Here is a 27276-nt window from a genome sequence, read left to right as displayed (position 1 = left end):
GAGTTTAGTGGGGAAGGTTTTATTTTAATCCTCCCACAAAAGCATTCAAGTAAACCCTTTCCCTGTGAGAAAGCGAGAGAGTATAAAACGGGAAGAGAAGATTCTCAGTGAAAAGATCCATGTAGACTTCTACTAATACTGCTCCCTTAGAGAACACATGCCATCTGGGTGCTTGATAAAAAGAAAAAAAAGGCATAAAGAAAAGTTCAGAGCCCATGGATTCAGCTTGTGAGTTGCAAGCTGCTCGCCTCTCCTCCTGGCAGATACTTTTTTGTCTTGGTCAGCAATGACTAGCTTTTCAAAGTGACCTGTCAGATCTTCATTCCTTTCTTCTCTTGTTGGCCAAGGAGCTGAGCAGTGGGGAGAAGCGAGAGGAGGTGACCCAGGTGACAAGAGCAAGGCTGACCTTCTATTCATTAACTTTCTGAGAATTTTCTATTGAAATACAAAGCCTCAGCCCACTTGTGCCTGGGCCTGACCCAGCAGCTTCACATCTTGCTACTCCATGCCAGATGGGACAAGACACCTGCCTCGATCCATGCACAATATTTTACTTCTTGTCTGTTAGAGGTGTATATTTTGGGAACATGCCCCAGGGCTCTAGCCCATGACTTAGCCAGGGGTGGCCATGGGACCTTGATTTTAGGCCCCATCATTTTTTAAAACTTCTCCTTTGGAAGGGAATTTGGCATCCTCCAAGGATCGCAGAGGATGACAGAAAATCCAGGGAGGCTCCATCTCCAGTTACCAAGCAATGTAAGTTCATATGCTTCTAAACCAACATCACTGATAAAACGGTATGAAGCAGCTTTGTAGTTAGATATTCTACCTGGAGAAATTAGAAGGGCAAAGGTTTTGTCAGGAAATGCTGTGGCAGGAGGGGGTAGAATGGGGTGAAAGTTTGGGGCAAAAGCCTGGGCAGGGAGAGGGGCTGGTTCCTTAGCATCACCTTGAGATAGTTTATGTTCCTCCTAAATTACTTTTTTTCCTATTACACATGCTATAGCTCTATTATTCTAAAATAATGATTAGTATTCTACAATAGCTCTCTATTAGAAAATTATTTTAGTTAATAAGACATCATTTAGGGCTTCCCTGGTGGTGCAGTGGTTGGGAGTCCGCCTGCCAATGCAGGGGATGCAGGTTCGTGCCCCGATGTGGGGGGGGATCCCGCATGCCGTGGAGCGGCTGGGCCCGTGGGCCATGGCCGCTGGGCCTGCGTGTCCGGGGCCTGTGTTCCACGGCGGGAGAGGCCACAGCAGTGAGAGGCCCACATACTGCAAAAAAAAAAAAAAAAAAAGACATCATTTAAAACCCATTATTCAATTTGTTGTTGTTTATTTGTATTGGCTTTTGATATGCATTATTCTACCAGTAATCATTATCTTCAATGACAAACGCACTAAACTCATTCTTTCCTGCCTTTATTTTTCAATGTTTTCATCACATTTCAAAAAATGTAGCAAACTCGGTCCAATAGCTCTAATGACAAACAATTCAATGCACAGAACTTCACAGTAGATAATTCTGAAGGGTGGTCCCCTCAGCATTTATAAGGACAAGGCTGGATTTTCAGCCAGAAAACATGATTTGAGTCCTGGTCAATTATTAACTTAGGGTGAAAGTCAATTTACCTCTCTGAGGCTCCATTCCATTATTTGTCAAGTGGGAATAGGATATTATACTCGGTCTGTATCACATGACTATTGTAGAGATCAAAGGAAAAATATTGTATTGAAAGTGCTTTAATAAATTTCTGAAGTCCTGTAAAATGTAACAAAATAAAAGTTACTATAAAAGCTGATGCAATAGAATAAATTATTCTGGATCTTAGTGAAATACTTTTACCTGATTTGGGGGGAAAGATCTGTTCCAATACAGTTCCATTCAGTTAATAATGCAAGTGGTAGGATCTTGCTTTAAACTCTAACCAATGTAATATAAAGAGTACAAACTTGGATGGCAATGAGACTGAAATACAAACCCTGGCTCTGCTACTAATACATTATGTAAACAGGGTGAGGTCTTTACTTTGTGAGCCTCAGTTTTCTAACCTGTAAAACAGGGATAAGAACCTACCTCTTAGTATGACTGTGAAAATTAGGTGATATTAAATATGTCAAGTGCCCAGCAGAGCAGCTGGCACCCAGTGGATCCTTGATAAATGTCTATTTGCTCTAGCCTTCTCTGAGATTCCTCATAAAAATGGGAATGGAAATAGAGCCTGTTCTCTTACAGTGCCTACTTCTTCAAGGTGAACTCACTCAATATATGGTTGATAAAAGGGGGAATGACATTGGTATAATGGTTCTCATATGACCTTTTTCTGGGATATTTATGTCCTAAAGCAATAAGGGCCAAGATTTCTTACAATTAAAGAGAAAGCCTTAGCATCATAAGAAGACCTTAAGGAAAAAGTTGGAATTGACAGAAAAGCCTTTCTTTAGTGAAAGTAGTGGCTAGTTTAGTGGTTTCCAGAACCACTATATTTTCCACTCTGTTACCTGGTAAAGCTGAGATAAAAAATTGAGGAGACTATGAAAGCATGTCCTTTATGTTAAATTATAATTTTTTGGACAAAGAAGTCTATACTCTGGGTCAGATTTTTAATTTTAATGAATCTGATCTCTGTGAGATGGGAATGCTGCCCCCTCTGACCCCCACCCAGGACCTATTTCTCCACGGAGGAAGCACAAAATCCAGGGTTTTGGTTGCAAAGGATTGACTGACTTATGTAAAGGCAGGTTTGAATTTACCTGTGTGGCTATTTTTATTAGGATTGTTGTGTTTTTGTTACATTTTGAGTGGTCTTCTCCAAATGCAATTTTGTCCCTTAATCTCTGTTATTTTATTGTGCAATTTTGCAGAATGTGAGGTTTTTAAAATATATAGCATTATAGCAGAAAGCCTGTATTAGGAAATTAGAGTCCATTCAGTCACGTACAGGAAGCATATGCTCCATTTAGGTAAAATAAATAGTTGAACCATCACTAGGCCTAACCATTTGAGACAGGGAATATTTTTAGAATTTTTAATAAGATCAAAATGAAAGCAATTATGTTAGAATATATATGTGAGTCAAAAGAAAGGAAAAAATGTGAGTCACTAGAATGCCTTTCAACTCATGTGATTGATAACATCAGCTTCACATCCTAGAGTTTATAGGAACTGGGTCAGGGCCCTGCTGGGGTGATGCGGAAACCTAGCCAGGCTCCAGACCACCACCCAGCTCCCATCACAGAAGCTCCTCTCTTCTCTGTTTTAGATTGAACTTACACTGAAGTTTCCTTTCAGACAAGCGTTTTTGAAGACTATAGGTCATTAAATGTGATGACAATGGGTCATTTGCGGTCAATATTTCTGTCCCACCAATTGTCCTTTTTCCAGGCCTAGAAGAGACTCTACAGATCATGACCAATGTTGGTCTTTAAGGAAGATTCAGAAAAATTGTATTACATTTCAAGAACTTCAAAGCTAAGATATTGTCCATATTGCCCTTTCTTCACTGCCTGCATTTGAAGTTATGGTAAAAATGCTTTTCAAAAAAAAAAAAATTCTTGGGGCACTCCTCTCCTCACTGGCTTCTCTGTAAGAACAACTTCAAAAGGGAATGCCATTGCTTGGTCAGAGAATTCCTTTAGATACCTGATCATTTGAAAAGGAGATTTTTAAGAACTTTATATTTGGATAAAATTTTCCCCCAAATTTTAATGAAGACATCTATACTATGGTAAGATTTTTCATTTTGTCCAAACCAGTCTCTAGGAGGAGTGACTGCCTTCCAGGACCTGCGGTCCAGGGTCTAGTCTTAATCCTCATGTCTCCAGTCTCCTTCAGTCTGGAATATTTCCACTGTCTTTCTTTGTCTTTGATGACATTCACATTTTTTTTTTTAAGAGTACATTTTTTTTTCGTTAATAGAACATTCTTCCTTTGAGGTTTTCTGGTACTCTTCAGGTTCTACATTCTTGGCCACAGTCTTACATTAAGTGATATGTGTCCTTCCTAAGGTATCATATCTCAAGACACAGGATGTCCATATGCCCCCTCAATGGACGTACTGACCTTGATCACCCAATCAAGGTTTGTTCCAACTTCTCCAATGTATATTTACATGTAATATATATTACATATTGTTTTCTCTTGTAACTGATAAGCAGTCTCTGGGAAGACAGTTAGGCTATGTAAATATCCTGTTCTTCATCAGAATCCCTCCTCCCCTTTCCCCAGTTTTAGTATCCACTGATGATTCTTATCTGAACCAGTCAGTACTACCATGGCTGCCAAATGACCTTTTCCAACTCCAGCCAGCAGGCCAGCACTTGTCATTGACAAGAGAATATTTTGGATGGTAGTTCCATAACCCAATAAAATGTTTTTTTGTCTTGCTTGGAAATTCAACCTAATAACATTCTGAAGATCACACTCTCTATGATTTTTATCTGAGAACTTTTGGAATGACCTTTGGCTAAAAACATTAAGATTCTCATCTGTCCCCAGGTTGCCAATCCCTGTTTTAGGTTATGACCTTTCAGACTGGTCTTGTCCTATCACTCTGCCTACACCTTTGATCTAAATAGTCTGATTTACTTGAAGGGAGGTTAGATGAGGAAGTTAGGCAAACAAGCTCCAATCTGTCGCACAAATATGTTGGCTCATTAATTCCTGGTTCTCTGCCTCATGGCTGCTCTGCTCCAGAGCTAGGATGCCCTGCCCTCTACCTCCTCCTGTCCTAACCTCACCCATCCTTTGCCACAGGTAGTAAAATACAGACCTGGAGGGCTCAGAAATGTGAAAGTCTGAGAGGCCTCAAGAGATACTGAAATGTTCCTACAAGATATAGAACCACTGGGAGGCTCTCCAGCAAGCCCAGATGAGCAGTCTCTGCGTACCACGTGCAGAGGCCACAGATCTTGGGAAGTTGTGAGAGCTTCTCTTGACTTGTGGTTGAGGATTATCACCTGAAACTTTTAGGCTCCTATAAAACACTGGGTTCCCAGGCCTTGGGAGACCATGGATCTGGTGGAAATGGGAATTATTTTGCAGGAGCTCACAGTTCACCAGCCCCAGATAAAATGGGTTCTGAACTCTCTGAAGAGAGAGTCTCAGACTTCAGCAGGGGATGCTTCCATGACTCTCACAATTCCAGAAAATTCTGGAACAGAGGCCTGGAAGTTCTAGACAGAGCTTCAAAGTTATGGTGAGATTAGGAAGGCCCTAGTGAGTGGAGCTGGTGATAACAGCCACTAAGTGCCACAGCAAAAAAGTCACATTCAGGGTTGGAGGAGCAGACACTGATGGGTCTCTCCTTCCCACTGTGAAGAGCCCAGCTGCCTTTGGGACCACCATATGGTCAGCCCATCTCTGGGCTCCCATGGGCCCAAGCAGGTCAGGCAGGGAAGCAGATCAGGGGTTTAGACCCACCAAGTTGGGAGAAAGCTAAGTCTGGGAATGCAGGGGGATCTCCAGGAGTTGGTTTTTCTAAAGAATGGGAAAACAGCATAAATTCTAAAGTAGATCAGAAAATAGATTAGTCAAGAGAAGAAACAGATAAGATGCAAGCAGCATTGGCTAAAGTCTAAATCAAGCTGGGGTCCCAGTACACCCCAAGCAAGTTCTGTAGTGCAGGCCGAGGTAGGACAACAGAATCCGAGGCCAAAAAAATGAGAGGTTGGGAACAACCTTGGGCAGCTCAGCCCACGGTCCAGCCCCCGCCGTGCTCTCAATGCTGCTCGTACAGCCTGTACCAGCTTTCACATCAGTGCCCTTGTCCAGGCTGTTCAGTGGCTCTTCAAAGCCTCTGCCACATGCCTCGTGGTGTCACCCAGCCCTGCATCCTTCTCTCCCAGCAGCTGGTTTGGCTTCCTCTTTCATCACAGCATCCCCGAGCTTTCGTGTGCTGCTCAGTAAGTGTTCGTGGAGTGAATTAAGAAATTAATTAATGAGTGACACACATATACTTGGAGATCTGAGATACCAAGCAGGAGACTGGTCAGTGTTGACTAGAGCAGAAGCCTGTGTACCCAGGGAGAGAGATGGCTGTCCAAAGACAGCTGGGCTCTACATAGCGGGAAGAAGATACGCTTCAGTTCCTGCTCTTCCAGGCTGGACTTGATGCTTCCCCAGAGGCTCTTAGTGGCTGTTATCACTGGCCCCCCTCACCAGACTTATGCCTGTCATAACCCCCACTCCCTCCCCCCACATCTGGGGAGGACTGATCCCAGACCAGACAGGGAGAAGGGACTCATTAGTCCAACTTGAAACGCCAGCCCATCTGAAAAAAGGGACCCAAAGAAGTCTCTAGAACGCTGTATTTTAAAATATTATGGTTTTATTTTTAAAAGCAATGCTTAAAAACATCAAAAGAAAAAGTATGTTTAAAGTAAAAAGTGAAAAAGACTTTCCCTTCCCAATCCCCAGAAGTCAGTCATGAATAGTTGGGTGTGTTTCCTTCCCAGCTTGTGTGTGTGTGTGTGTGTGTGTGTGTACTTATATTTTTAATGGTCTCAAAAATGGTCTCAATATACATACCAATCCATTCATCACCTTGCTTTGTCACTTAACAATGCATCATGAACATGAATTTTTCCCCTCTTAGTACCTTACTTCCTGCCTTTGGAAACATTTTGCTGCTGCTCCTGTAGGTTTTTTAGATTCTTTCTCAGGCATCCTTTGTATGAATGAGCTGAAGAAATTATTTAACAAGCTCTCTTTTTAAACAAGCTCTCTTTGACAGCCATCTAGGTAGCTTCTGATGTATTATTTCAAACAATGCTTCAGTGGATATTCTTAAGGAGATGCCTCTGCACACTTATATAGACAGTTCTATAAAATTAATTTCAAGAAAAAAATTACTGAGCCAAAGAATTTGCACATTTAAAAAAATTTAAAGTAACGTCAAACTTAAAGAAAAGTTCCAAGAATAATACAAACAATACCCACATAACCTTTGCCCAGATTCTTTACCTGTTCTTATCATTTCACGCCATTTCTTTGTTATTTGCCTGCTCCCAACCAAATTTTTTTTTTTTTCCTAAACTCTTGGAAGACATGCTGCATGCATCACGGCTTTTATCCCCATAAGGTAACACATACTTCAGTGTGTATTTCTGTATTTCCTAAGAATAAGGATATTCTCTTAATAACTGTAATAGTACAGTTGTCAACTTAATTTAATTTAACATGGATAAAATACTTTTATCAAATCTACTGTCTGTATTCTAATACTGTTAACTGACCCCCAAAAGTCCTTTTTAGCACTTTTTCCTCCTAGTACAAGATCCAGTCCAGGATCAGATATTGCATTTCGTTGTCATGTTGTTAAAGCCTCTTTTAATCTGGAACATTTTCACAACCTTGCTTTATTTTTTATGCTATTGACGTTGTTAAAGAATACTGCCCCTATTTGTAATAGAAGCTTCCTCTTTTGGGGTTTGTCTGATCTCTCCTCACGATTAGACCCAGGCTCTGCATCACGCATTACATAAATGATGGCGTGTGCTTCCCAGGGTACCACATCTAAGCACGTGATGTTCATTGGCTCCTCATGGTGACGTTAAGAACTGCATATTTTAAATTCTGGTAGGAAAAAAGTTCATTTCCCAAAACGTTTTTGCCAGTGTATACTCCTGCCACAGTTTGTGAGATTTCTGCACAACCCCATCCCTTTCCTTACACAGGCACCACCACCAGTCTTCTCGACATATGCCCAGTCAGTACACTGTGCTTGTTAATGCTTTATTTTAAAAAGAAAGCAATACACTTTTTTTTCTCATTTCATTTTGAGATACTCTTTAGAATTCTTATGCCTCAACAAAGTTTCCCCAAACATCAGAAGTGCAATAGACTCCCACGGTCTTTTGTAGCCCCAGACTCACTGGGACTTGGACAGTGTGAGTGTGATGATGGCACAGGCGGGATGGGACCCTTGGCTGAGAGTTTGGGGCTCCACGCTCTGTAAAAGCAAAACAGAAACCAGTCCTTTTATCCCCCACTTTGGGAGAGAAAAGATGCCCGTGCCCTCCATGTGCAGGGACATTTATCTCCATTTATGCTTCCATCTTCTTTCCTATTATCTGCTATGAGGAAGAGGCAGCACGGGATTGGGAGTTGAAGGATCGGTTTCAAGTGTCCCCTCCACTTCCTATCAGGTGTGGACTCATGGCCACCCTCCTCGCCTCCCCCCCGTTCACATACCTGATGGGTAAGGGACTCAGGAGGAGCTGGCCTCCCCGAATGGTCTTTGGGGCTGGCCCTGCACTCCCTGGCCTCCCTCACTGCCACCAGAGAGGACAGGCTGCCCAGGGAGCAAGGCTCCCGCCGGGAGATAGGCGGAGCAGCCTCACTCACGCATCTCACACGCTGCCAGCATCAGCCAGCAGCACCTCGTATGCCCCTCTGAGATAATTAAGCATTATTATCCCTATTGGCAGGTGGAGACAGTGAGACAGTGGTTCAGTGACTTGGTTATAACTGCCGGGATTGTTTGAAGGATAAGCCGTGCCAAGAAGGGAGTACAGTTCAGGAAGCCAGAAGAACTTAAGCTATTTAACGTGACTGATTATTTTAAAATAGCTGCCGGAGGGTGGGGGCCGGAAGAGGGGCTAGAGGCGTGGCCAGTGGACGTCGGGGAGGCACCAGAAATTACCCTGCGAACAAGGAATAGACCTAGTATACCTGAGAAAACGGGTTGCCACAGTCTGTCAGATGCTTACAGAAGAGGAGGGTAAACACTGAAGACTTAGTCAGCTCCATGAGGACAAGGAATAAAACCCTCAGCTTCCTGCAGAGCTGGACAGAGGTCCCCAGGATGGGCGTGTAGACAGAGCATCCACCCTACCAGCGCCCTCCCCTCACGGCTCAGCGTCTGGAGCGCTGCCGCGTTGCCCTAGGAGGTGTAGCACTACCTCAGAGTGGCAGGAAGCCCCGAGTGTCTCCATACACAGAGGTGGGAATAGAATGGGAGAAGAGTGGGTGCCTGCCTGAGGGTCACAGGTGGGGACACTTGGAACAAAGGTGGGGAAGCCATCACGGCCTGCTGACAGAGACAGGAGCCACAGAGACCTGGTGCCAGGTGTCACTAGTGAGGCAAACAGATGCACTAGAAAAGGAGAGGAGAACTGTGGTCTCTAAGGGCAAGGCAGACAGGCAGCAGTGAAGCTGTGGCGATGGCAGCTCCAGGGAAAAGCACAATTCCTGCCATGTTCAGAAAAGCAGCCAATACACCCTGGACCGGCCAGGGGAAGGAAAGGGTAGAGAGCACGGTGACTGGCTAGCCTCGTCCTCAAGCCTGACCATCCCATTTGCTGGCCCTCCCCACCAACCTTGCCATTCCGAGGTCACATAGAGGTTTACCCTCCCACTCCACCCTCTTGGGGCCCAGGCTTGGGGGTTGCACCAGGGGAGACTAAGCCCCATCATCCCTGCCAGTTACCACTGTAACTGTAACCACTGTTAGTGGTTTTGCTCTCTTTCCCTCTACTGACCCTGACCTTGCCCGGAGAGGGTACACACTGCCTGCTTGTGGAATGAATGAAGGCAGCATGTGAATTTTTAGCCCTTGTCTCTCCATCCTTTCTTTTTAATTATAACCTCAAGAAATGCTGTGTGATAAAAAAAAATATATAATGAAATGCCCACATCTCAGCCATCAGGGGCTATTTTGGGGGTGGATAGTAAGAGACAGCTGTTTGCCCTGACAGTATAGTACAGAGAAACAACGTCTGTTTGGTTGAAGAACAGGGTTTTTTTTTTCCAGCTGGGAAACGTCACCAAGTGGCCTTTCTGTTCTTCACACGTGAAACACACACTATCATCCGCATAGTTTTAGTTAATTTATGTCCAAATAGGCCTTTCTCTCGCTGCTGGAAAATGATGTTTGGGCTGCAATTACCTTTCCAGCATCTCACAGAAGGGTTTCAGCACTCACAAAGCTCAGCGGAGAGGCAGCACGTCGTACCCCACCGACTGTAAATCTCTCCATTTGTAGCTATTCAAATCACATATTTTATTACTCGTACAAAATACGTTGTGTCATTCATTTTGGAGGAGCAGCTAATGCTTCAAGAAAAGCTTTGAAAAACATTCTATTTAGAAACAATTTTGTCTGCAGCCAATGCATTGTGTCTTTTGGGGTTGTCTTTTCTCCCAGCCCTTTTCTCTGTTCTGTGTGCCATTTGCATGACAAATGAGATCATCTTCTCTCCAAAAGCTCACCTGTCCATGCAGCTGGTTTCCCACCTAAAGTTCTAATTCTCTGTATGTTGCATCATAATCCTTAGCGTGGTAATAAATTACAGTGTCACCATCAAGATTGTGGCTTCTGGAAAGAAATAAGCAGCGGGGCCAGATGAACTCTCTCAGAAGATTGAGAGACTGTTTTCATGCAAATTCCTGGCGTCCTGGGGAACTAGAAACAGCCTCTTTATTATATAGACTCAGTTGCAATCCAGCAGCCAGAAGCCATTTCCACTGGCTCTTAGAAGCCGGTAATGCTAGAGAAAGATAACCTTTTTGGCAGAAACTTCTTTTTCTTCTTGGCTGATATGGGTCTTATCTGGAAAAATCACTTTGCTCATTAGGTTGGGCATAATGGGTCAGTGTACTTTCCAGAGTGCTTTTAAATAGAGACATTCATTCTAAAATACCTTCTTAATTTAACACTTAGAATCACGTTAGATCTCTGGGTCCAAAGCAGTGGATGGTGACTGGGGAGCAGTGGACGGTGACTGGGGAGCAGTGAACAGTGACTGCAGGGCAGGAGGAGTGCGTGTCCCATGGATGCACCCTAGGGCAGGGCCATCTGTGTCTGAACTGTCTACAGAGGGCTGCACAGAGCCAAGGCTGATCAACCACATGGTCAGGATGGTCACCTCTTCAAGGGGGAGTGTTCAACCTGCCACTCCAGAGGGCCACTTGCTATATGTGATATAAATTTCACCCCAGTTCACCCTCCATTCCCCTTGAGCCATAGATACACTGGAAAGAAACTGATGAAGCCAGCTCATTGCCTTTTTCCCCATCATTTTAAGATCTTTTGCAGTTCAGTGCAGTAAGGCAAATACTTGCCATATATAGGCTACTCATTCTCTCACCTGTAGCAGGCATCACTCATTAGTCATGGCAGCATTCCTTGCTGAGCCCAGATGAAGCCTCAGAATCCTTCTCAACCCAGCCATTAACAACGACCAGAGTTGGTATATGAGATGAGACCCAGTGGTTCTTAAAGTGTGGCAACCACACTGAGAATTTGTTAGAAATGTAAATTCTCAAAGCCAATCCCAGGACGAATACATTTGAAAGTCCAGGTTAGGGCCCTGTGATGTGTGTTTTAACAAGGCTTCCAGGAGAGTCTCACGCACACTCAAATTTGAGAACCACTGCTGCAGGCCAGTGCTTGTGACTAATGACTGCTCATTAGACTCACCTGAAGCATGTTAAAACTTCCCAATGCTGGAGCACCACTCCCAGAGATTCTGAAGAAATTAGAACACCCACTGGCATTAAAAAAATAATAATAATAATAACCTTCCCCAGCGTGATTCTCAATGGGTAACCAAGCTTGAGAAGCACACGCTAGTGTTTATGGGTATGTCAGCAAAAGGGATATTGACATGGCCTTCAGCTACTGTTGTGCAAGTAAGATAAAGCTCCCCAGGCCTGGAGTGGCCACCTGGGTCTGTGGACACTGCTGGTGGAGTGAGGGTGGTTCTCCCTCAGGCATGTCACGCCTCTCCAGTGAGTAGGGGTAGTGATGTGGCTCCAGAGCTGCCTTCTGACTGTGGTCCCCGTTTCCACATCAGTGGAGATGCCAAGGATCTGTCCCTCGAAGCCCTCACTCCACAGCACTCACATTGCTCAGCAAAGGGCAGTCCTTCAAGAAGTAGACTGGCCGGGTCTGAGCAACAGCGCCGAGGAAATATTACAGAGGACCCTGTGGTTTATCTGCTGGGCTTCCGCCTAAATGCTAGAGGTTTCCCTCACCCCCAATAGTAGCCCATGGTGGATCTGCCACCTGGGAATTGAACAACAGTATTTTTAAACTAGTGCCTGATAAAATGGTATATACTCAATGTATTCATTCCTAGGGCTGCTGTAACAAAGTACCACAAATTGGGTGACTTTAAACAGCAGGATTTTTTTTTTTTCTCTCCCATTTCTGGAGCCTAGAAGTCCAAAATCAAGGTGTTGGCTGGCTCATATTCCCTCCAAAGTCTCCAGGGAGGAGTCTGGTCCATGCCTCTCTCTCCTCGTTGCTGCTGGTTGCTGTTGCTATCAATCTTTGCAGTTGCTTGGCTTGTAGATGCAGCACTCCCATCACTGCCTCCATCTTCACTTGGTATTCTCTCCTACATCTCTGTGTTTTCACATGGCCTCCTTATAAGGACACCACTGGCTGGATTTAGGGACCACTCGAATCTGGTATGACCTCATCTTTTACTTTATGTTACCGAGCAAAGGGCTTGCTGCCTGACATGCATAGGAGCCAATACCATGGAACCAGCATTTGAGAAAAGAAAAGGCTTTTTTGTGAGGTTGATCAGCAAGGAGACAGGAGGCAAGGCTCTCAAATCTGTCTCCCTGATCCAGGGTTGGGTCACAGTTCTTCGAATTAGGGGAGGATGGTTGGTAAACGGAAGCACTGGTGGGGCAGGTTTTGATTGGAGGGCTTTTGAACTTGGCCATTTATGGTAAGGTATGGTAAAGGGGATTCAGCACCGGTCTTCATGGACAGTGCACCCTTAGTATCTGAAAGGGTTCCAGCATTCAGGTTCCAGTCTTGTCCCAGCTCTTTGGTTCTGTGGGGTGGAGAAACTTTGGTTCCGGGAGTCATTTGAGATCGAAAATTTCTCCTCTGTGTATGCTTCAGCTGCACGAGTTGCAGTTTTGTTCTGTTGTCTCTGAAAAACAACTCAGTATATGGCTAGAAACAGAATGGGGCCAGTTAGGGGCTGGTTTTTTGGTTACAGTTACATCCCCAAAGACCAGATTTCCAAATAAGGTCAGGAGCTTAAAAGTTGAACGTATCTTTTTTAGGGAGGTTGCATAAATCAACTCACAACACTCAATAAATTCTTGTTTAATGGTAACAATAATATACTGGGTGATTTACGTATATATAATGTTGGATCTTCAAAACAACCCTAATATGTTTTATATGTTACGAACCTATTCGAGAGCGAGCATTGTGAAATTCAGGATCATTGTGTGATGATCTCGGTCATAAACCTATCACTCCAAGGGGATTCCTCATGAGGCACGATTCCAATGATTCCATGATCGTGGTACTCAATATTCATGAGTGTCTGGATTCCCGTTATATCCCTGCTGAGACTTCCTCTCACACACGATGGGGGAGAAAAGTACTGTAGCAACGCCCAGACACACAGAAGCATTACCCTTATGGGCATCTCTAGGATAAGTAACTAGCAAGGGAAATCAGTCCTATGCTCAGACTTTAGCCTGGAAAACTCCACAATTGGGTGGGTTCTAGAAACAAAAGCTACGAGCTGTGCCTATCTAATGTCACTGTGGCAAGGCAGTGAGCTGTCTGGGTGGCACTGGAGATATCCTTCACTCCTTGAGAGTAGGGTTGAGTCTCGTCACTGCCAGGTTCCCAGCCGGGTGCCAGGCAGAGTGGGTGCTGCATAGATGCTTGTTGCAGGCTGGCTGAGGCTGAGGGACTAAAGGACCTCTATGCTGGAAGCTTCTACCTGTTGGCATCACTCCTGGTGGCAGGTGTAGATGTAAGTTATCAGCAGGTGCCCCTGCAGATGGCTAGGTTAAAATTAATCTGCTGCCAGACATCATCTCCTACTTTATCAAATCGCACACACACATGCACACACACAAAACACACACACGACCTTTATAGTTTGTCTCATACCTGAATTAAGGCATGATTATTCTGAAGCAAACTTTTAGAGATGTTAAGCTTTTGAAGAATTTCTGGGCAGCACAGCCATTCAATGCCAAGCTTTACCTGGAAGGTCAGTGTGGGAAGTACACTGATAGCGGTGAGACGCCTCTCCCTCCGCACCTCTTCTCCCTCTCCCACACCCCAACAGTGCCCCCCCAATGCAGCTCTGGGGGAACCAGGTCCCTGCCGAATGCACACCTGCGACTTCAGCATCCCTGGGGGCATCGAGTCATCTGGTGCTTTGAGGAACCTGTGCAGGGGACAATGCTCTCTGCAAGCCCCGTGTTGGCCCCTCTTGCCCACGTGGGCACAGATTCCTTCCAGAGAGTCTCGCCTGTTCTCCATCCCCTGAGAATTCTTCCCTCATGCTTCTTCCCATCCAACAGAGCAAACCACTCCTTCCTTATGCCCCTTCCTCATGCCTGCATTGGTAATAACTGGGACCCTCAGAGAACTTTGCAGTCACAGAAGTACCTTGGCCTTGGACTTTCCAGTCCAGACTCCTCTTCTGGCAAGAAGACTTCCCTCACTAACAGAAGCCCTGGTGGCTGTAACACTATTCCGCTTCCTTTTCTCCTAGTCCCCTGCGTGGAGCTGGTCACCATCCTCTACATTAATAGATTTCCTTTCATGTCATTGAAGATGGGTTAAATAATCATCACCATAATTACCTCTGAGCATCAGAAGGCAACGCTGATGACATGATGTTTGAAAGGCTGAGAGGAAATCGAAAACTCCCAGAAGGAAAACACCCATCCCCATGCTCCCCTGGCTGCCTTGGATGTCAGCGCCCCCTGCTCTCGTGGCAGAGGGCCGGTGGTGACGAGCTGTCACCTGCCTGTCCGGCCACTCTTCTCAAAGCCTCTGCCACCTGCTGGGGTGGGGGCGGGGTAGTGACAGGCCAAACTCCGTGTTCAGTGAGGCCCAACAGCGCAAGGTGGCAGGAGGGCTGAGGCACATCAGTGGGCCTGGCACTGCTACTTGACATGCAGGAGGGAGGGCTCAACAGCTGTCACTGGTGGCCCCTGGGGTCTGCTCCAGACTCGGGAGAGAGGACATCTTCAGACTCCCACATTTCCTCTTTGAAGTTCAGAAGAATCACACTTTTGTCTCCCCTCCCTCCTCTCTCTGACACAAACAGATGCATAAAAGATAAGCCCTAACTCTCTTTTACCCACAGACCTACACGGCCAAGTTTTCTCTCTGTCTCTCTGTCACACACACTGGTAAGTTCTCACTCACAGAGTCTCATTCCCTCTCTCTCTCTCTCTCTCTCTCTCACACACACACACACACACACACACACACACTCACACTCACACTGCTCTCTCCTACCTCAGGTAACCCAGGTGTATTGAGAGACCAGAAACTGCTCCCCTCTGGGGGAGCCCCAGGCGCCCTCCAGGTGTGGCAATACCACCTCCCCTAATGGGGACACAAAACATGGGGTCCCTGCGCTGTCAGACACCTGCCTCAGGTGTCTGACAACTCCCTGTTCGCTGGCTGAGTTTTCCAGCTCTCTTCCCAGCCATGTTACCGAGGAGATAAAGCCAGTAAATTCATTCATGTTTTGGGGAATGGTGAGAACAGAGCCTCCTGTTGCCTCGCAGCCCAAGCCTGCCCTCCAGGCATTTGTCACGTTGCTGGCATTTGAGCTGAGAATGTCTCCCACCACAAAAGCCTGCCATCTCCTGGGGGAAATCAGGGCTGTCTTCTTGGCAGAAAGCTGGATGGGTGCCTGGGGAGGTCGGAGCCAGAGAGCCTTTATTCCTCCCAGATCCCGGGTAGGAAACCAGGTAAAAATACACTTTGCAGTTTGCTCCTTTTTCTCTCACTCGTGCTCAGATTAACCACTTATACATTTTTTTTTTTTTTTTTTTTTTTTTTTTTTGCGGTATGCGGGCCTCTCAGTGTTGTGGCCTCTCCTGTTGCGGAGCACAGGCTCCGGACGCGCAGGCTCAGCGGCCATGGCTTACGGGCCCAGCCGCTCCGCGGCATGTGGGATCTTCCCAGACCGGGGCACGAACCCGTGTCCCCTGCATTGGCAGGCAGACTCTCAACCACTGCGCCACCAGGGAAGCCCTCCACTTATACATTTTTAAGGTATTTTTGCTAAAGTCCAACACATGTTTCTGGTGATTTGAACAGATCGTGGGAATGGTCAGTATAAAAATAGCCTCCTTCAGCCGAGGCAGGAGGCAGATGAGAAGGGGGAGGAGATAGGGAGCTTCAGGTCTCATAGCCCAGGCATCGTCACGGGGCCATGGGAGTGAAGTCCAATATTTGGCCTGGAGAATTGAAAATGAGGACCATTTGCTCTAGAGAATGATGAACTCCACCGCTGTAAGTGGCATCAGTGCCCTACAGAGCTGCTCTGCTCTCTGCTCCCCTCTATTTCCCCCGTGAGAGTTCCGTGCTCTAGCCGTCCTGCATTGCAGGCACTTACCATCTTCTCTGTTACCCCAGCATCTGCACGTGCCACCCTCTGCCTGGACTTCCCTCCTCCCCACACTCTGCCTGTTTAACTAGTTACCACGTGTATAGCGTGGGCCCTCTATGCCAGGCCCTGCCCCAGCACTAGATGGATTGTAATCCACTTATCCTCATGATGACCTGACTATGTAAGTGTGATCATTACCCCCATTTTGGCAATGAGATACAGAGGCACAGAGAGGTTAGGTAACTTGCCCTAGGTCACACAGGTAGAAAGGGACAGTACTGGTATCCACACCTGGCCAAAGGCTTCAGGAAACTGCCCTTCTGACTGCTCCTGTCCACCTTCCCTGACCCCTTCCTATGTTAGGGAGTTTCCTCTGGTTCTCAGAACACCCCGTATCCCCCTCGGCCTCACCCTCATCACTTTCCACCTTGTTAACAATATGTATTAAGTTTCTGTTTTCTTGTCTGCCTCCCCATGCCTGCCCAGCTTGAGGGCAGGGCCCCTGGCTGGCTCAGCCCTGGGACACCAGCTCCTCAGAAAGGGCCTGGCACAAAGCAGTGCTTCTTGTCTATTTGTTGACGGGGTGCATGTATGGATGGATGGATCTCAGCGCCTTAGGTAAACAAAACAGGCCAAGTTCTGGCGGACAAACCAAGGGCCAAGCAGAGAGCCAAGGTGGAAACTCCCAGAGTGGGATCGGAGGGTAAAATGGAGAAACAAATCTAAGAGCGGCCCTTTAGAAAAATGTGTCTGCGGCTCTGGATGTCGACCTGCACAGAAGGGCAGGGAGGAGAGCCAGCATCTATCTGCTCTGGGCCCGGTAAACCCAGTGCAGCGGGGGCTGCCTGCAGGCTGCAGAGTGAGGAAAACCTGTCCCGCAGGGCTGGAGCACAAGGCAAGTGGGGCGGAGGGGCGGCGCAGCGTGATCTTGCAGTCAGGGGTGTCCCAGGAGGTATTACCAATCACTACCTTCGTGTTTGCTTGTTTTGCTTCCTTCTGGCCCAAGTGTCGTGACTCATACGTGCTGTGGGACAGCAGAGCATCACCTGCCTGTCACGGCTCACGTGGCCCATCTCACGCAGTATCGTGCGGTAGTGCTTTTCTGCCAGTTTCACTCGCTCCTCCCACCCACGGTGACGTTAGAATCAGGACGTAGGGAATGGGGGGTAAGTGCAGCCGCAGCCCCAGTTGCCACCTCTCGTGCCGTGCGATGTGCCCACATGCGGTGTGAGATGGCCCAGCCCCGCAGGTCCCCCTGCCTGGGGGCACCAGCTATCCTAATTCACGAAATGTCGGGACAGGGGTGGAATGGAAGGACACGTGTGCCCACTTTATTCTCACACACCTTCAGCTAGGAACCCTACGGTTGGGCTGACCAGGTTTCTCCTTCCCACAGGGAGGCAAGATCCCCGTGAGATGGACGGCTCCAGAGGCCATCGCCTACCGCAAGTTCACGTCTGCCAGCGACGTCTGGAGCTACGGGATTGTCATGTGGGAAGTCATGTCGTTTGGAGAGAGACCCTATTGGGATATGTCCAACCAAGATGTGAGTGTCAGTGGCACCTGGCTGCTACAACCCTTACCCCAGGGGTCCCACAGGCCATGGCATGCCAAGCCCACCTATCTGTTTTCTGCTTGGGGCCTCAGAACGTGAACGTGAGGTGTCCAGGGCAGGGGATATTGGATCCCCTTGGCACCAATATTTGAACTAATCAAAGAACCCAGCATGACCCCAAAGCCTGTAAAGATGCCCAGGCCTACGTAGGAGACAATGGGCTGGTTCCGAATGGCCAGGAACCATGAATAGGTCAGGCCCAAAGTTAATCAGGAAATTCTACCCCACTTCAGAGCTCCATCATCACGAGTAAAGGGAGGGAAGCTGTGCTGGTGGGAGGGCGGGCCTGGCTTCCAGGCTGCTCTGCTCTGACAGATGTGCTGTGTTGAGCCAGCTGCAGCTTCTGTCTGGGACTCACACCTCTCCGCTTTAAAGAGAGGAGTTAATCGTAAAGGCCCTTCTTTCCTGAGAATCCGCTCTTCTGGGGGTCTGTGTCACCTGTCAGTGAAGAAGGTGCTGAGTGAGAGTCCCAAGTCTGGTCAGCTTTAGATGGGCCTCAGGAGGGGACCTGTCTGAGTGGAGGTCAGCAACAACCCTCCAGGCCACTCACAAGGGACAGAGGGAAAGGAAAGGGCCATCTGAGATGCTTTAAGCAGAGGCATTTTGGGGAGGTGTTCCAGAGGGGACCCTTTGCTACATCATTACTAAAAGGTAGGAAGACTTTGAGGATGATTTGCTTTGGTAAGGTCTCAGTCAAAATCCTACCTGGATTCCCCCACTGCCTTGGACCCTGGGCTGTTCCCCAGGGCCACTCCTCCTTTGTGTTCTGAATACATGCTCTCCCCTTGGAGAGTCTGCAGTGTCCGTGTTACCTCTGTTCTCTGCTTGCTCTTCCCATCACCTTGGGGGACAGTTATTATCTTTCCCAACTTCCAAGCAAGAAGAGGCAGAGCTGGCCCAGTCCAGATGGGGAAACCAGCCACCCCATAAGCACCTACATAGTGGGTAGGCTCTTCGTTACTCGTAAACTGGAGAAGTCTGCCCCCAGCCAGCCCTCTATCCAGACAGACGTTCCGAGCCATGGCTGTTGCTCATAAGGTTGAGAAAGGTGGCGATCTGGGAGTCCAGGAAACACTTTCCAATGAGCCAAAACGGGAGCTGGGTGCTGCCGTGACAGTGGGTAGAGTGGCTTCAGCCCAGAGCAGGTGAAATGGCTGCATCCTTAACCAGGTCCTGCTGCCGACCATGTGTGGCATCTAGATCCTCTATTATCTCTGATTATCCATGCTTTGTCTCTGCTCCTGTAGCATGTCGAATCGGTAAGTGTTGGAATTGATGCCAAGGCTGCTTTCATGAAATCAAGTGCACCCTGGTTTTGTCCATACTGTCAGCTAGATGAGTAATAAACGTTAGCCGGAAAACGCAGACCCATTTTGTCCTGCCCAGAGACGGTAATCCGATTAAGCACGATTCAGCACACATGGAACGGATTATGAAACTCTGACAGGCAAGATTTGACATTCAAGATATTCTCAGCAAATGCATTCACCTCTGCTGAAAACAAGTGAAGTTTCTGATATTAGACTTCCAGAATTCCCAAATCATTCATTCAACGATCACTCGGGGTATGCTAACTGTGACTAAGCATCGTGCTTGCCGGCTCTGTTCTTGGGGGGTTTATAGCCCAGTGGCACATAAACAGGGCTGTGGGAACATTTTGGGGGGAGGTAAGGAAGGTTTCCAGATACTTGACACTTGAGCTGGGCCTCGAAGGGAATAAGGACATCTGCAAAGTAGCTGTTTATTCTAATTTTATTGTATTTCTCCAAAACAAAGCCTCTCAGCATTGTTCCAAGTACCATTCCACTCTCTGTGGAAGGCGGAGGGTGACTTTTGCCCATTCAGAAGGTGTCTTCTGACCCAGCCTGGGAGAGAGCCAGGAGGGGCTCCCAGCAGCTCGGGCTGCAGCCCGACTCATCAGAAACCACTGAGCTGGTGGCAGTAAAGGATTTTACAGATGACAAGTGAAAGGCTTTACGAAAGAGAATTGCAGAGGCAAGTCAGAGTGCTGGTAATTGGGCTTCCGGAGCCCAGGAAGGTCTTTGAACATGTACAGAGTTTGTCAGCCAGAGAGAGAACTTGGAAGTTCTACGGCTTGGATCTGATTGACAGAGATAATGAGAGTGGCAGTGTCTGTGGGGAGAAGCTGTGGTTTTATTGAAACATCAGAGCTCAACTTAACCCCCTCTGCCCTGGATCCTCCACTGCTCTGAGCTCCTCCACTTTTCTCCCTCCGCACGGAAGGTCGAGGAAGCCCGCCCACCGCCCAACTTCACTAATGAAAAGTGCACGTCTGGGGGCAGCCAGGAGCCCCTCTGGGGACAGGAGAGCAAGGGGAGGGGCCCTGCTCCTTTCCCAGAGGAGCTCCAGCCCTGGTCCCCGGTCCAGACCACCTGTCCCTGGTCCCCACCTAACCCCCGCACCTGCCATCTCGGGGTACAGGTGAGCAAATGCAGCCCTCACCCCATCCCGTTGCTGCAGACCATTCAAAGTGAGTCAGCCCTGCTCCGTGACAGCTGCCGAGACTGGTTCTCGCTGCCACACTCGCCATCACCTTCTCTCTGGAGACGCCATCTGATCTCATTTCCATCTCCAGTCTTTTCAGCATCCATTTATCTCATCCTGTTGTGGACCAAGGAAAGGGGCCCAGGACTCGCTCTGATTTTTCTATTCTGCTCAGCAGGACCCCCTCTGCCCCCAAGCTTGGGCCATATCTTTCCTCACAATTCAGACACGGTCACTGGTGTTTGGACTGAAAGTGGTTCTCCTGCCTCCTACCTGTTTTCTCCATACCTGCCAGTGAAGCAGGCATGACAGGGAGTGATCCCAAAGCCCCATTAGAGGACTACAATTCCTTTTTCAAAATAATGATGTTTTAATTTGATTATAAGTTATATGTATTCGGAAATTTTAGAAAACACCCAGATCCTTAAAAAGAACAAAAATCTCCAAAGGCATAGTGCTTCAGAGAAAGACTTGACTAGATAAATATTACCCATACAGCAATTAATGACCTAGTACTTTTCTTTGGAGTGGAGGGTAAAGCTTTTATTTTTTTCATATGTGCAAGAAGCGTCAATGCTCCCAGAGCGTCTACTCGAGTAATAACAACAAAGTTATCTAGAAGAAATAGCAAATAGGAATTCCCTGGTGGTCCAGTGGTTAGGACTCTGTGCTTTTCCATTTTTCACTCACAAGGGCATGGGTTCGATCCCTGGTCAGGAACTAACATCCCTCAAGCTGTGAGGCAGGGCCAAACATTAAAAAAAAAAAGAAAGAAAGAAAGAAATAGCAAATGGAATAAAGTCCCATTTGTAAACAAGAGCATGGGAAGGGGGATCCTCTATCCTCTGTCCTGAAAGGTGAGATACAGAGAGGGAGGTGGCATTTACCAAGTCCCCACTACGTGCTTGGTGTTTCCCAAACACCATCTTCCTGCACCTCCAGTTGGCCGGCAGCAGAACAGCAACCCTCTTTGAAGAGAAGACCTCGACTGTAATAGACGTGGCCGCAGTGACAGCCTCCATGCGATGATGGGATTCTTTCTACTCATATGTGTGGTGCTCAATGCGCATCACCTCACTGTGTCATTTAATCCTTCTAACACCCCCGTCTGTGCAGTTTCAGGAAGTCAACTGACTCTCCCAAGTTTCTGGAGCTAATAAGAAATGGAACTAGGATCTGAACCCAGACCTCCAAGGTCTATGCCCCTGATGGCAATGCCACACCATCACTAACACAGTGCGTGGGGCTACACTCCTGTGGACCTGCAGGGAGGAGGAATCAGTGACTCTCTGATGTCCTCTTAAAAGGAAAGTCAGCACATCAAACAAACAGAGGAAGTACAGAAACACACGCCAGGATGATGTTCCAAAAATTCCAACGAGGTGGCCTGCAGAAGAGATGGGGGAAAAGCAGCTTAGTGACATCCAGTCTAAAGCTCACAGACGGAAGAGTCAGCACGTGCCTGGGTCCCCAGTCTCTTGATGCTCTGCCAGGAGTGCTCGGGTCAGCTGGTCACACCTCTGAGTTGCGCCCCCGCAGAGGGCTCCTTCCTCTTACGGGCAGATGGGAGAGTAATCTTGTCGGGGGGAACATTTGTATTTGGGAAACTGGTCATCAAATAATTTGGGCAGCGATGCCAGCGGTTTAAGGGGAACAGGAGCTGCCCTACACTGGAAGACTTTGGGGGCCCCTAACCCCCAAAAGAAGTTGAATTTGGACACCAGCCCCTCCTGCTGGTCTCACCTAGCTTGTCCTTAGGCAGCCCAGAAAGAGCTCATGGGGCCATTCAGTGGGTAATCCCACATGTCCCCTTGGTGAGTGGGGACTCTGTGACAGGGCCCCTTAATCTGGCTGCTTGGAAGGAGCTGGAAAGGATGCCAGTTTTAAGCAAGGCTATTCATCCTCATGGATTACTTGGTTTAGCTCCATACCCCTGTTTCCTACCGTGAAGACATCAAATAGCTCCAAGGACTGTTCTCCGGGCTGAGATTCCTGTGGCATCCCCACAGAGCCTAGGAAGAGTGGGCTTCAAGGTATTCAAAACTTCAACTCAGGGACTTCCCTGGTGGTCCAGTGGGTAAGACTCCACGCTCCCAATGCAAGGGGCCCAGGTTCGATTCCTGGTCGGGGAACTAGATCCCACATGCATGCTGCAACTAAGAGCCCACACACTGCAACTAAACATGTCACAACAAAGATCCTCCTGCATGCTGCAACTAAGACCCGGCGCAGATAAATAAATATTAAAAAATAATTAAACTCAGATACCCCTGTGATTTTTTCACAACCCTATCTCTTACTAGCTTCGTGCCCTCAGGCAAATGACTTCCCTGTTTGTGCATTCATTTCCTCATGGGGAAAATAGGGCTAAAATGCCCTCCTCAGAGGATAACAGGTAATTTGACTGACAACAGTCAGGCTAAGATAAACATTTGTTAGTGGTATAAAATATTATTCAAAAGTGCATATTCCCAGTTGCTGTTTTTTTATAAAGTGGTCACATTGGTGTGGTTTGTATGCTTGTTTGTTTTTCTGCCACATCGAATAGAAGGAATAATACGCCTTGATTATCTCTAATGACTTCAGGTTATTATATTATCTCATGCCCTGTATCCTGTGCATAGAATTTGTAAAACTATAAACTGATTGAGGATATTCACTTTCTGACCAATTTACAAAGTAAAAAAAAAAGAATAATCAGTTGAAATGAATGTGACATTTTTTAAAGTAGAGGCAAAAATACCTGAAAATCCCTGAACTCCAAATTACTCCCTACGTTGTTAAAGGTGCTTTAACTGTTTATATTAATGTAAAATCAATGCCTAATTATTATAGAAAATAAACATACAAAGAAACAAAAAGGAAAACACAAAGGGCATTCATGTTTCTACCTGCCCAGAGGCAACCACCGTTAGTTCCATGATACAGATCCTTCCAAGGAATTTTCTATGCATGTGTGTAATTATTAGTTCTTGTTTTGTTTTGATTCTTGCTTTTTTACAAAAGCAAGCTTATACCATACCTGCTTTATACCATACCTGCACTTACGCAGCCTGCTGTTTTGCCTAATGTTACAATGTGAGTATATTTCCATTTCAATAGGCACATTTTTGTAACATCTTAAGGCCTGCATTGTATTCCTGACCTTCCATTGTGTTATAATAAATTACAGAGCAGGCATAATTGTTTTAAATGAATTGGAAATTAAGAAGTAAAGGGTGAAAAACACAACAATCTGAAGAACAGAAAAAGGACTTAAAGATCCTAAAATCTTTGCAAAACTGTCCCCTGGAGTCTGCGAAAATTAACAAAACCTGATTGGAGATATTCATGTTGGATCACCTTGGTTGTCATTGTACCGAACCAATTTGTTTAACTAGATTATCTTCTACCCAATTCCTGTCGCTGCCTCATGAATGTTAAGGCAGAAAGTGCCTAGGAAGCATCTAGAGGGTCCTTGGCATGGAGTAGGCTCTCCATCAAATTGTGATTCCTTCTCCCACTTTCTTTTCCCGTAGCAGTGAAAGGATGAGGTCACATGGGCTTTGGTGGGTGTCCTTTGCAAATAGTTGGCACGTTTCCCACGTGCCATTGTTTCATCTGCCCTGGTGCCACCAGCTGCCAATAAGGCAGAATTGGACCTGACGTCCTCGCAGGGAGAAGCTCAAACCATTCTTCAGTAAACATTTACAGCCATCTAGTGCGTGTCAGGCCCTGTGACAGGGGCTGGGGACACAAAGGCACAAGAAGAGGTGGGCTCTGCTTTCTGGGAACTCACAGTTTAGGGGGAAAAGCCAAGTACATGTAAAATCTCTTACTGTGGAAGGTATAGGAGCACAGAAGGCGGGGCACCTGGGGTAAGGAGGCTCCATCCTCGGAAGCTAATTTGTGAATGACTGGCGGGTGGCTCATCACCAATCACACCTGTTCCCATGTGTGTCACTGCAGGTCATCAATGCCATTGAGCAGGACTACAGGCTGCCGCCACCCATGGACTGCCCAGCTGCTCTACACCAGCTCATGCTGGACTGCTGGCAAAAGGACCGTAACAGCCGGCCCCGATTTGCAGAGATTGTCAACACCCTGGACAAGATGATCCGGAACCCAGCAAGTCTCAAGACTGTGGCAACCATCACCGCCGTGTGAGTCTAGTGGAACCGGGTGGCTCCTAGGGGTGAGTGGTCTCACAGTCAGGCAGGGCCCAGAGCGAGGCTCCTAGCCTTCAGTCTTCTGAGAGCAAGGGGGAGACAGCTGAGCTTATCCACGGATGGAAGAAGTTCCAAGACTCTTCCCTTCCTTTTTCTCTTCTATCTCTCTGAAATATTCCCTGCCTCCAGCATGGGCTGTAGACAGATGAAAAGATAACATATCTGTATCTCTACCTTGGCCTCAGATGGGCTGGGCACTGGGCTCTGTAGTAGTTGAGTGTATCTGGTCTGACTGGTATGAGACCCCACTTGTGGGCAATCCTGTTTCAGGAAGGCACCCTTTCTGTTAACCACACCAGCGCATGAGGCAGGTGGAGCTGCAGACTTGGAACCTTGGCCAACCTATTAACAGGTAAAGGCCCTGATTGATGTGGGACAAAGAAATTCAGAGCAGTTGGATTTGTTATAAGCAAATGCACAGAACTGTCAGCTGTCAGCCGCAGTCAGCTGTACATCACTCCTTTACATTTGCAGAGTGAACTCATTTATTAATTCATCCTTTCGACCAGAGTTTATTGGGTGCTTATGTGCTAAGCACTGTGCCTTTGCTGGCTGTATAGAATAAGCAAGATAGACATGCCCTCATGGAGCTTAGAATCATTTAGGAGCAGCAAACATTAATCAGATGATTGCCCAAAGAAATGCAAATTGAGACTTCACTGGCCAGTGCGGCAGGGAAGTGCCTGATGCTTGGAGAGCATACACCTTGGTCTGGAGTCAGGGAGGCGACCCTGATGCCTGTTATTTTGGTTGCGAGCTGAGGAGGGAGGGTGCGTTAACTGAATGAAAGGAAGATGGGAGTAGAGAGTCAGGGTTCCAGATCAAGGGTACAGCATGTGCAGAGGCCCTAGTGTGCGAAGGACAGGGCCAGCGTGTTGGGAGTGCAGTTTGTAGGGGGATCAGGTGGGGACTGGGGCTGGTGAGGTGGGCGAGAGCCAGACACTCAGAGCCTTTAGGCCTTGCTAAGACTTCGAAGCTTGGTTTTCAGAACAATGATCACCCACTGAAGGGTTTGGCATGAATCAGGGTCAGGAGTTGGGTTATTGTCAGGATCACATCTCCATATTTTAAAGAGCACCAGGCTATAACATGGACCTGTTGTTGAGGGGAGCATGAAGACAGACTTGGTAGGAGGACATGGCAGTAGTAACCATGGTAGAGAAGAGAGCATCTTAAATCAGGCTAATGGTGTGGAAAGAAGCGTTGAGTTTGAGAGATTTTGAAGGTCAAATATTTATGACTTGGTGAAGGGTTGGGCGTGGGTGCTGAAAGTGAGGGCATGTGAAGAGTGTGAAGATGGCACCCTGATTTCTGGACTGGGTACCTGGGGTGGGGGGTTCTGCTTTGAGAACATGCCCAAGAAGGTCAGTGGTGGGCTGCTCTGTTCCATTTCTTTCAGTTAGCTGAGGACGGAACCCGGAGGAAAAAATGTTACCGATAGATTTGGAGAGGTTGCAGTGAACTTTATATATTTGTTAAAGGAGCATATCTTTGGTTGGTGAAGCTCTTAGATTTCAGTTTACAAAGGAGTTGTGGTCCTTCTCTTCCCTTCAGACTGCCTGCTGTGCCAGTCTGCCCGTCTGGGCTGACCGGCATGGGACAGAGCCCAGAGCCAGGGGGACTGGCCACCCGGCCTTGAGAAGCCATGCAAGCTCAGGACTGTGTAGGGAAGGAAGGGTCAGCCTGGGTTTCCTGCATAATCCTCATCCCACCAGGGGTGCTGAACCTCCATGAAGTCTGCCATCCGCCCAGAGTGTGCCTCTGCCCATGCGCCCCTGCAGCTGTGGGGTCACCTGCTCCCCTCTGTCTTCCAGGCCTTCCCAGCCCCTGCTCGACCGTTCCATCCCAGACTTCACTGCCTTTACCACCGTGGATGACTGGCTCAGTGCCATCAAAATGGTCCAGTACAGGGACAGCTTCCTCACCGCCGGCTTCACCTCCCTCCAGCTGGTCACCCAGATGACGTCGGAGTGAGTGACGGGAATCACTTCTGTCCGGCCCGTGGGTGGGGTCAAGGCTCCCTGCCTGCAATCACTCGTGGTGCAAGTCATGCCTTCTGGCCTCATCCTCAGGGCTCCACCTCAGCGCAGAATCGGACCTGGTGGGGAAGCGCCTTGGGAAGACGGAGGGCTGGGGTGGGGAGGCCCAGATCTATTCTGGGTCCCAAATGAGAGTTCTTCAAAGTCACAGCCATATGTCATTTGCCTAATCACTGAGAGTCTCTCCTCTGTTTAAGTTTTTAAACTCAGCCCATCAAAGAGAGCATCCAGCTGGAAAGAACACAGCCAGCCAGCACTTTAAACAGCATAGCAGGAAGAGGCAGAGCACTGATTCAGCAGCAATCTCCGACGTACTGGGAGCCTGTCTTCGTGCTTAGACAGCGCTTGTAAATAAGCCGATGTTTCCATCCCCCACTAGCTATTTTCTAGGCTGCACCCCCCATAAGAGTGTGGAAGAATACAAAAACTAAAATTATTCAAATCAGATGAGAGCCAGAAAGGGTCTTAAAGGCCCACGTAGTCCATCATTTCCCCAAGAATGTTCTGAGCGGCACCCGCTCTGGGAAATGTTAATGGGTTCTCCCTGGAAA

The 27276-nt window shown here is 47.4% G+C and overlaps 1 protein-coding gene across 1 annotated transcript in view; it reads left to right on the top strand.

The window, feature by feature from the left end:
* EPHB1 (EPH receptor B1) overlaps positions 1-27276 on the top strand; it is a 425377-nt gene that overhangs the window by 393976 nt on the left and 4125 nt on the right. Inside the window, exons 13-15 of the mRNA XM_024746227.1 lie at positions 17755-17904; positions 24427-24620; positions 26501-26656. Coding sequence (XP_024601995.1) covers positions 17755-17904; positions 24427-24620; positions 26501-26656 — 500 coding nt within the window. The remainder of the gene's footprint in view (positions 1-17754; positions 17905-24426; positions 24621-26500; positions 26657-27276) is intronic.

The sequence above is a fragment of the Neophocaena asiaeorientalis genome, unplaced genomic scaffold (genome assembly GCF_003031525.2).
Source record: "Neophocaena asiaeorientalis asiaeorientalis breed wild unplaced genomic scaffold, Neophocaena_asiaeorientalis_V1.1 scaffold437, whole genome shotgun sequence".
Classification (NCBI taxonomy): domain Eukaryota; kingdom Metazoa; phylum Chordata; class Mammalia; order Artiodactyla; family Phocoenidae; genus Neophocaena; species Neophocaena asiaeorientalis.
The sequence above is the reverse complement of the archived record's forward strand: the minus strand, read 5'-3'. Positions and strand labels throughout refer to the sequence as shown.